At 35.9% G+C, this 11,422-nt stretch overlaps 1 protein-coding gene across 1 annotated transcript; it reads left to right on the top strand.

Moving 5' to 3' along the window:
* The first annotated feature begins 1,943 nt into the window (after positions 1 to 1,943).
* rhoh (ras homolog family member H) lies at positions 1,944 to 6,129 on the top strand. The gene is made up of 2 exons (XM_026943276.3): positions 1,944 to 2,178; positions 3,453 to 6,129. Exon 2 carries the CDS (start codon positions 3,850 to 3,852, stop codon positions 4,438 to 4,440), a length of 591 nt encoding a protein of 196 aa, XP_026799077.1. The 5' UTR covers positions 1,944 to 2,178; positions 3,453 to 3,849; the 3' UTR covers positions 4,441 to 6,129.
* Positions 6,130 to 11,422: the final 5,293 nt, after the last annotated feature.

Raw genomic sequence — 11,422 nt, 5'->3', positions numbered from 1 at the left:
TTTTAAACAAGCCATGTCTTTGCTTCACTAAACAGACCTGAGGGGAAAATTTAAAAGAAAAATCTATGAAACCCTAAGAAACTATTTTCTAAGCTAATGTCTTTAGCCCTGTAGCAAGTTTCTGGTCCAATGAGCTGCATTAAGCTAAATATGTTACATAAAGTAAGTGCATGTTGTGGGATAGTCCACAAAAGAGGATCTGATACAGAAGCTGAGCTGGTACATGCTTAGAAGACGAAACAGCTAGTTAAAAACTATGGTCTTTTTTCAGTATGTTTATGACCTCTGCTGCAATTCTTTTTAAGTGCTCAAGTTGGTCCACTGAAATACTTTACTGAGTCTGTATCTGGACTGCAATCCTCCAGTTGACGACTGATAGATAGAATATAGTGAACAAGAAGGACTCAAACAGGGTGAAAGTTCAAGGAGTTTAATAAAGTCCAAAATCCAAAAAATGCAAACATAGAAAAAGTCAAAAACAAGAAACAAAGGTTATACACAAAGTTCAGTAAGAAAATCCAAAGAAATAATCCAGTGTAAAAAGGCAACGCAAAATATCTCCTCAAAGGAGTAGTCCTACATAAATAGTCTCTCAAGAGGAAAAAAAAGAAAAAAATCATAAAAAGGTTTTACTAGAACAACAAGCAAGAAATCCAGGGTAAGTTACACAAGGCACAAAGAACTGGCCTTAACATAACTAAACACCAAGCAAGGAAACTAAGGAACAAGTCAACTTAAATACAGACAGGGAAATGAGATACAGGTGGCAGCAATGACACAATTAACAGATAGTGGGAAGACAACATGGGGAAAAAATGGGGCCTCTATTGGCCAAAACACAACATGACAAGTCTAGAATCCTGACATGTAAATCATGGTGTCTCTCAATCAGCTTGCTCGCTCCCTAGGTGGTGAATCAATATATCGTGTACACGAGTCAGGACACTGGTAAAGACCCTGGCTCACTACACACTGCGACACTGATGACTCAATTTCAGGCGACATGGCTGTGTACTCGTGTTGTAAAATGTCACCAAAATTAAAAACGTAAAAAAATTTACGTTTTATATGTCATATAAATTTGTTAGCTTAATCACACGCATTTCTGTCACAGTACGTCAAGCAGGATCGTAAGCTAGCTAGTGGATTTTTAAAAAAATCATTAAACACTTGAAAGTCTTTAGAGTCAAACAAACAATATATATAGAACGTCAAATAAAGTTAAAATCCTTAGTGTATGTAATCATTTGAGAGCTACAACAATGATAACAAGCTACTTACATTTGTAGACAGAAGTTGGCTGAGAATTCAGCCACCGTTTTTCTCGAGCTGAGACACTTTAGAAAATATGATGTCATTTCCAGTAATAGAACACAGTGAGCATTTTTCACACAGTGAGTGGGATTTTTTTTTTCCAGTGCAATGGGAGGATTTTGTGATTGAGACAGCCCTTAAAATGGCCGACTGCCTGATCAGTGCCCTGACTACTGAACTAGGGAGCTGACTGAGACACACCGTCAGTCTCATTCTAAGATTACACGCTACAGGAAATGCTTGGTTTCCAGTCATTATAAGATTTTGTGCCTCTGACACATAAAAACATTTTTAAACAACTGCTAACTAAATCTCTTACAAGAGATTAGGAAGAGTATCAAGCTTAAGCCAAAAGATTTGTTTCTTTAATAGGTGACAAGAAAATGGGGCAGTTATAGACATTGGGCCCTTCAATAAGGCCTAGTTTATATGCTGCTTCACTTGTAATGTATTTTAGATACATATTTACATACAATGAGCACATTTCTCTTTTTGTCAAAAAGCCTACTGGAGCAGACAGTGAAAAAGCACACAAAATAAAGCTTGCAGATAAGATTTGTCACGCACCACACAGCGGATGCAAGGCGGTGTCATGCACAATTTGACACACGCACACACAAAAAAAACCCTTCGCCCCTTATATCACTTCCCCTTAATTCTGCGCAGAGGAGGCCACATCTGTTCTTCGAGCTTTGTTTAGAAACTCATAAATAATTTCTAGTAAATATTCTAAAAATTTTTAAGAATACCACTCATATTTGAATTTAACATTAGAGATGAATTTCTTTATAGAACTTTTTTTTTGAGAAGGCTAAGAATGTTAGAGGCAACTTCGATCTGGCAAAATCGAAAGACTGAAAACCGGTGAGAAACTTTGTTAACTTTGATTACTTCATAATAGAAATTGTAATATAGTAATAGTGAATGTAATATTTAGTTTAGTATTAAATTGGATTTTACAAAACTACAAAATTTGTTTCCGGGTTTTTGGTATTAGTTTTGGTTTTTGTTTTTAGGTGAGGATGAACAGAGGCCTGTTATGAATGTGACTTAAAATGTCTGGTGATTACGTATATACTTCTCAATTTACAAATACAGTTTATTCTGTTTTTAAGAATATAAACACAAAGAATACAAACACAGTAACAAGAAATACTTTTTAATTAACTTTTTTAATTTCTTTAAATTTAAAAGAATACATTTTTTTTTACCTATTTATGAAAAAAAAAGATTTCAGGAGGACTTCACAAGGAAAATTACTCTTCTTCTATATTATCTTGTCTATTATCTTGTTGAAGACCTGAGAAACTCCTATGCCAAGTTAATTCAGCACATAAAATAAACAGAACAGGTTTTGACAGGACAGTAAGATGTTACGTGGAGGAATATTAACACATTCCTACCTGTTTATGTATTTCTGCCATTATAGTTGAAGAGCTTATGAAACACTGACTTCATTAGTTTAATTTGCTAATTTATAATCTCGCACAGTTCATTCATCACTACATGTAATGTAGTAATGCATATGACTTAAATGTGTTACTTAAATATATTTTGGTTAAGTAGCTTTAAGTAATTTCAAATACACAGGTAATTTAGTGCTGCCAATAATGACCCAGCACAAAATAAATTTTTGATGCATCTTATATTGGGAGAAGTGGACTGAAACGGTCCGATTACTAGAATTGCTAATTTGATCTACTGTTTAGCCCTATCATATATTTACATGCATCATATTTTCTTATATTCACACGTATACTTGCATATATTACATACATTACATATATTATTTGGGAGGACAATTTCAATACACTATTTTAAATTTTTCAAGAAATTGTAAGACATGAGATTAATTACATTAATGTAAGACATTAGACCTATATGAGGTTTTGAGAAAAATCATGATTGATTTTTGAAAGTGCACTTTGTATCACCGCACAGTAGAAAATACACATCAGGATTATCGAATCGATTTGTTGGTGTTAGAATTTATTACCTACATAAACGAGTGACCCTGAAAGCACTTTTTCCTCAGTCAGGGTTTGAAAGATGTCTTTTCTGAAAGATATTTTGTCTTTGGAAGGCCATGAATATAATGATGCAATCATTTATGTCATGTTTTTTCTTCTTTAATCTAGAAAATAAGAGCAATTAGCAGGTGTTTTGGATGCAGGCCAAAGAAAAGTGAAATTACGAGAGACCTACACTGTGCCGTCACAGCACTTCTCCATTGCTTATGCTGTTTCTGAGAAAACCGCTTTGACGCAACGATCTTCATCCTATGACCGAAACAAACACATCCTCCTGATTGGACACAATAATGGCCTGCTTTGAAAGTTACGCTGACGCAAAAGAAAAGCAAACCTCTTGATCTTTACGTGAACTACAATTTGTGAATTAAGGTACCACTGATATTCATTGTGTGGCACAATTCTCACCCCACAATGAAAACTTTTGCACCGCTTCTTCTGCCTTGAGGACTTCTAACCTGCACTCCAATCAGAAAAAAGAAGCACAACTTCTCACAGCTGCAGAATGATGAATGGGATGACCGGGACTTCTGTGAAGTGCGTACTTGTCGGCGACTGTGCTGTGGGCAAAACAGCATTGCTGGTGCGCTTCACCTCTGAGACATTCCCTGACAGCTACAGGCCCACCGTCTACGAAAACACTGGTGTAGATGTCTTCATGGATGGCATCCAGATCAGCTTGGGTTTATGGGACACAGCGGGGAATGACACATTCCGGCAGATCCGCCCCATGTCCTACCAGCAAGCTGATGTAGTCCTGCTGTGCTACTCAGTGGCAAACCCCACCACACTGGCCAGCATCCAACAGAAGTGGATAGCAGAGGTGCGAGAATATCTGCCTCGTGTGCCTGTCCTGGTGGTTGGCACTCAGACAGACCACCGGGAGATGGGGCCATATCGTGACCGCTGCACCACAGCATCAGAAGGCAAGAGGGTGGCTCATGAAATTCGAGCTAAAGGGTACCTGGAATGCTCTGCACTCATTAATCGTGGCATTCAGCAAGTGTTCGAATGTGCTGTCCGCACGGCTGTCAACCAGGCGCGCAAGCGAACACGGCGGAGACTCTTTGATCTGAATCTGTGCCACTTGTCTTGAGGACCAACTAAAATCTGCATCAACTAAGAGTTACTCAAACCCTTTAAGAAAGCATCTTATATCACACACTCAATTCAGCCATTTTATTGGTACACAGTCATATTTACTCCATGTGATTTTACAATAGTAGTTAGTAGGGCTAGCCAACCCTTTAACCAAGCATCTTAGATCCAACATTCTCAAAGTGGACTCTGGGGTCCCCCAGGGGGCTGTGAAGCATAGGCAGGGAGTCCATCCCTGTGGTGGTGCAAATCAAAAACCGTCATTATCCAATTTATTGCATTTATTATTATGTTTTTATAGTTACTAGCTTTCTTGACTGGTCACATGAATCGAATGAGTTTAATCCAAACCTACAAATCTCTAAATCAAGTAGGCCTGTTAATAGTTTCGACTTGAATCTATCAATAAAAGTTTAAAAGTGAAATAAAACAAAAAATGTTTTTTATTAAAATGTCTTTGGATGTTTTAGGAATAATAGGCTTTTTTGACTCCAATATTTATATAAAATATTATTGTCCCCAATTAAAATAATGTTCGTGAGAAAAATCCATACTGAGGGAGTTTTTCACTGTTAAAAAATATTTTCACTGAATATTTTGACAGCCCCTTTCTTAGATCTCACCTTCAATCAAGACATTTTAGTTGATACAACTCTATAAAGGTAGTTAAAATGAATGCGCCAAAAACTCTTTAACGTCAGTCCGTAGCAAATCTCTCTGTCTCTACCTGGTACTCAGACCTACTGGAAAACCTTTTACCAAGAGTCTTTGGGCGAGGCTTTTAATACATAAACAATAGTATTTATTTTATATGATTTCACAGTAGAAATCCAGTAGAAAGCCAGTAGGGAGATGACTATACAAAACCTATTTTATTTTGTTCTAATGTTTAATGTACTGTTCTTCCTAAACATGGTGTCCTAAGTTTTTAATTCTCTTCGCCAGCAAAGAATATTGATTTGTTCTATCTCTCCTAGAAAGAACAGAAAAAAACTTTTTACCACCAAAACATACAACATGTTATATAGTATATATATATTATATAATATAGCTTTAATATATAAAATCTAAAAGCTAGAAAGGACTTTTACCAGACACTTGTGCAGACACTAGTAATGTGTAGTATATCTGCAGAGCGTAGAAATGCGTTCGACAGTATGCCAGTGAACGCTTTGTGAGTGTACTGACATATGTATGCTGGACAAAACAGTTAATTGTATCATGAGGCATGAGGATTTACATTTTTGGATTAATAGATGTTAAGCTATGTAACGATGCAGGCTTTCGTATATTTGCAAGTTTTGTTGTAAATTGTGCTTTACTTTTCACACTTTTATTTGGAATCACCCAAATTACAGATGTAAAATGGTCAGTATATTTTCACTCCTATGACTCATTTCTGTAATTACAATCTCAATACTAAAATGGAGTGATATGATGGTACTAAAAAATGATATGTTTATCATTGACCTCACCCTTCTTTTGTCACATTTAAATCATTAATTATCATTTTACCACAATTTCATAAACAAGTGTTTATGTAAGTCAATCTCATTTGTTCTTCATTTCATTTTAATATGCTGTTATTAGCAGAACAACTGCAAACATCATGTTAACTTATTAGTAAAATGAGCCATGCAATTAGTAAATCTAGAATTTTTATGTGTGTGTATATATATATATATATATATATATATATATATATATATATATATATATATATATATATATATATATATATATATATACATACATATATATGCATGTATAACATCTTTAGATTTATCAGAAATAGCATGTGAACATTCTGATGACTATTAAGGTGCAACAAATAAACAGTGACACAAAAACTGCATTATATTTGCCTTTTTCTTATCGGACATTGGAAAATATAATAAGAGCTGCAACTTTTAGGTGTAATTTATAATACACTTGACAATTTCTCATAGTGATTGTGCCATGTATTGAACAGAAAAACTCGCTCATTTGAAGTTGCCATTTTTTTTTACTATTTAAACAAACTATAAAACATAATACATATCAAATATAATAACTTAATTCACGTCTAGGATGTGCTAAGAGATAATTTGGCTCAGTCCATGCTTGACCCTCCTGTGCTTAATATATAATACATACACTTCAGACGTGATAGATAAGATTCTGTGTTAGGAGCTGTGCTAAATGTGTACAAGTGTGACTTCTTTTAACTTCACTAACATTCCGATAACCATTTTCAATCTGTAAATATTTTCTTTTTTTAAATGAGGTTGCCCAATTTTACTGACATGTAACTCTATAATGTGTCTCTGCATATATATAGACATATATATAGACAGCTCACAATTTCTGCAAAAGTGCAAACTGGTGTGCAAACTGGTGTGTAAAATAATGTGTCTATGTACATAAGTGTGTATTCAGAGGAAAGATATTATGAAACAACCAATGTGTGCATACTTGAAATCTCTCATGAGTGAAGTGTAGGCACCTGACCATTTATCCTGTTTTTCATGTGTGTATTGATGCATGTGTGTGAAAGTTTCACAAAAACACACACAAAAAAAATATCTTCCTTAACTATGTCTCCAAACATGTATTCACTACCATAACTATATCAATCATCTTTCTCCATTTTAAATCTTTCGTTATAGTTGGTTTCAAGGTAAAGCACATACTTCTGTTTGTGTCAAATTTATAGCAAGCTTTATTTTAAGTTAGCTTGACAATATTGTCTAAACAAAAAAATGTATATCTATACTGTATAGAGATGATTAAAAATTATAACATCAATTTGTATTTACTAAGAAACTTTTAAATATGTGATGCTAATAGCCACTTTTGAATATTCTAATTCTATATTTTAGACCCTTATTATGCACTTTTGCTTGAAAATTGATCATTTTAGCTTTTTGTTACATTCAGGTAGTCTTTAAACTGTATGGATGTACACATTGTAGGAAGAATTGTTTGATGAAAAACAACTATACGTGAGTGTACTGCATAAATGATGTGGTCTAGGGAGATGGTGGCTTAAAGTAGATGCTTTTAGAGAACTATAGAGGGTACAAACCCCAAAACCACTTCCCAGCAGGAGCTCTCAGCTCTCTCACCACCTTCTGAATCCTACACTGCCTTCACTGAGATGGTCTGATCCTTTGTGCTTCACGCATAAACACAGCAGTGAGAAAAAGGTAACATGAATGCAGTTGCCACAGTGTCATGAATCTATCTCACTTACAGACTATAGTTAACAGGCATTAGTTACATGGCAATCTTGAGAACATTTTAAGTTATTTGGTAAAAACGCATATGATAAATATATCACTTCTTGCACCGTTCGGCCAGTGAAAATATACAAGCTAGCAATGGCTAGTGATCATTGCAGAAATAAACTACTGCTAAATGATCCCCTTTTTAGATGTCACTTATTTTTAGCCTTATTCTTTTTTTTGGCTGTTTTGATATGAAAAAATGGGATTTTTTTTTATATGGGAAAGGTTTTGCATTTATTTTTAATATTAGCATGATGGCAATTGATTTGTTTACATATTACATTACTTATTTATTATTTATAGTATACTATAATATAAATATATATAATTACTATTCTTTTATACTTACTAATTATTTTTCCTTTATACCTTATGCATTTGTACTCCTTATTTCTTCTTTCCAGTCACTGTGAAGACCAGAGTTATACAACAGTCTGGCTTCTTCAAGATTGAACCCATAAGGTTGGACCCATAATTATATTGTCTTTCTTTAGTCTGTATTGTATGTCTGAGGTTACTGCAGTGTGGTGTATAGAATTATTACACCAAAGCCTAAGTAATTCCTCTTCCACTCCTGGTTTATTAATAAAGATTTTCTCATCCCATATCCCCAATTCAGTCCAATCATAAGTTGTTTTAGAACTTAGCAGCAATGTGTGTATGTGTGTGTGTGCGTGAAAGATAGCTGGAGGTTTAAGACACGACTTGAACATTGAATACGTCAGTTCAGCCTTCTGCCTTGTGAACACCAGGGTCGGTGAAACACACACAACCAACCACAAGCTTCTCTGTCTCTCTTTCTGTCTGTCTGTCTGTCTCTCTCTCCAACAGGAAACACCTGCAGTGAGCTCTTACCACACAACGTGCTCGCTCACACACACTACTAATCACAAACTCTGTCACAAACATGCACACTTGTAATTGTGACAGTTGAGCAGTTGTGTCAGAGATTATGCATTATCAGTTCATTATCAGTTCTACTTCATGCATCCATACAGATGTACAACATGCAGGTATATAGTGTAATCAAAGTGCTGTCATAACATTGACACCTGCCAACATGGAGTAAAAGCAAGAGGCTTGACTCTATGTAACTGTTAACGTTAGTTTGAGTCATGTTGCTGTGTATCTGTGCAAAGAGACCAGTCTATACCAGTCTAAATGTGGTGCATTTAGTGTATTATGTTAGGCTTTATTTCACTACCCCCTAATTCTTCTTTACGGTCTCTCTGAAGCCTTTGAAGACCATGTGGCCTAACCCACAATCATCCTTTTTTTTTGTGTCATGTGTCAGAAGTGACAGCAGTGGTGTGTCTTTAAATATTACACAAAGGTTTGAATAATTCTTTGTCTGCTTCTGGCTTCACAAAGACACTTCCGGTTTTCCATCTCCCCACCATCGATCCTTCTTGCATGTATTCAGGATTTTTCCACGTTTTGTAGGGATACAGCGTGGAACTGAAATGGACCTAATTGGGATCTTTAACCAAAGATCTACAATTTTTGTCTTCCCCAGTTCCGTAGGTATTAGAACCACTTTTGGTTGCAATTACAGCTGCAAGTCTTCTGAGCTATGTCTCTATCAGCTTTGCACATCTGAATTTTCACATTTTGCACATTTTGCACATTTTCACCAGTTCTTCTTAGCAGAATTGCTCAAGCTCTGTCAGATTGAATGAAGAGATTGAAATCTTGCCAAAGATTCTCAGTCAGATTGAGGGGCTTAGACTGGGCCACTGTAACAAATTTTGGTTTTTGGTTTTGAATCAGTGTGACTTTGGCAGTATTCTTAGGGTCATTGTCCTGTTGGAAGGTGTTAAGTCTCTAGGAGTGGCAATGCTTGTATTTGTACCTTTGATTGAATGACTGGCTACTCTCCCCACTTATAGGTGTGTTTGGGTGTGTTCTCTTAATTACATGCCAACGTGATGATTGGCTACCAGCAGGGGGAGCTGTCAATATAACGAAGACCGTGATGGGAAGTAGGAGGTGCTTTTGCTTGGTGTGGGTTTTTGGCACCTTCCTTGTTCCCAAACTTCCCTTGAGTAGAACTGGCCAGGCCTGACCTGGTCGCTCGCACTTCGGCTGGTAGATTGTGTTGTCTACCTCGCAGCTGACTGGTGTGTGTAGGCAATAGCCTGGATGGTATTTTCAGGGTGATGAGCTGTATTTGGCTTCCTCCAAATTTGGTGCTTTGTGTCAAGGCCACAAAGTTTAATTTTGTCTCATCAGACCAGAGAGCCTTTTTCCAAATATTTTCTGAGTCTCCAACATTCTTTCTTTTTCTTTTCTCATGCCCAACTTGGTGTAGTGTAGACGCTATGGTTGTCCTCTGAACAGCCTCTCCCATCTAAGTTGTGGATCTTTCAAGCTATTTCAGAGATACCCTTGGCCTCTTGGTTGCTTCTCTGACTAATGCCCTTCTTACCCCGTCACTGACTTTAGGTGGATGGCCTCCTTTAGGCTGAGTTGTGCCATATTCTTTACATTTTTCGATAATGGATTTAATGTGCTCTTTGGGTTGTTCAAAGTTTGGCATCTTTTTTATTACCAAACCCTGACTGATACTTTTCACCAACTTTGTTGTTGTTTAGGTTTACTGACAAACTCTGAAATCCTTCCAGTAACTGGTATAGTTATACTGAGATCATGTGACATTTTCATTGCACACAGCTGGACTACGTTCAGCTAATTATGTGACTTCTGATGACAGTTGGTTAGACAGGAACTAATTTAGGGGTTTCATAGCAACAGGGATAAATACTTATACAATCAAAATTTTACCTTTTTTAATTTGTAAATAAATCTGTCCTATTGAATGATATAATCGAGTATAATAAGTCCTGTTGATTGATATAAGTCATATCATATAATAAGTCATACTGAATGATATATTTGAATGTTAACAGTGAGGCTGTCCATACATCTTCATTGGTGATTTTGAATTAAATGTTAACATTTAATTTAATGTTTTATTTCTTGTTTTATTTATTTATTTATTTCAGGATTTATGCAGAGTATGAAAAATCTTCAGTGAATCAGCTGTGAGGAAATACTTCTAAGCAGCACTTTAATCAGCTTGTGGACAAACCAGTGAATGAAACCACATCCTCACCATGCTCACACACTGCTCATATAGTGGCTGCACTATAACCTTGTATGTTATACAATATTCTAGTATTTGGTTGAAAAAAATGTGTGATTATGAAACATCATTCTCATTTCTAAATAGTTTATGTCTAAGGTCATGGTGTTTACACAATCAGCAATTATAAACGAATAGAAATTTATAGCAATCCTGTAAACAATTTACTTCTGTGGAGAAATTGAAAAAAAAAAAACAGCCTACAAGCTCTCCTCATTATGATAACTGAAAGGCTTTTAGAGCATCTTGGGAAATGTAGTTCACAAAAGCATCTTGCATAAGGGGGGGAGGGGCGGGGGTAGCAGTGAGTGAGCGAGAGATTGTGAGTGAATGAGGTAGAAGAGCATGATGACTTGAGAAGAACCACTTCCTGTCTCACTTGTCTGATCTCTCATCTCAGAGCCTGCCATACTGTGCATGTGTGTGTGTGTGTGTTTGACTAAGATGTAGGCAGTTGAGGGGGTTGTGAAATATGAGTGGGTTGAAGTTTAAGCAATTTCATCAAAGAGACCTCAAAATAACTGACACAAACTAAGCAGTTCAGCAATTCATACACACCATAAATA

The sequence above is a fragment of the Pangasianodon hypophthalmus genome, chromosome 28 (assembly GCF_027358585.1).
Source record: "Pangasianodon hypophthalmus isolate fPanHyp1 chromosome 28, fPanHyp1.pri, whole genome shotgun sequence".
Lineage (NCBI taxonomy): Eukaryota > Metazoa > Chordata > Actinopteri > Siluriformes > Pangasiidae > Pangasianodon > Pangasianodon hypophthalmus.
The sequence above is the reverse complement of the archived record's forward strand: the minus strand, read 5'-3'. Positions and strand labels throughout refer to the sequence as shown.

Excerpts from the sequence above, each read along its gene's own strand:
- rhoh (XM_026943276.3), top strand. The coding sequence starts at position 3,850 with ATGATGAATGGGATGACCGGGACTTCTGTGAAGTGCGTACTTGTCGGC.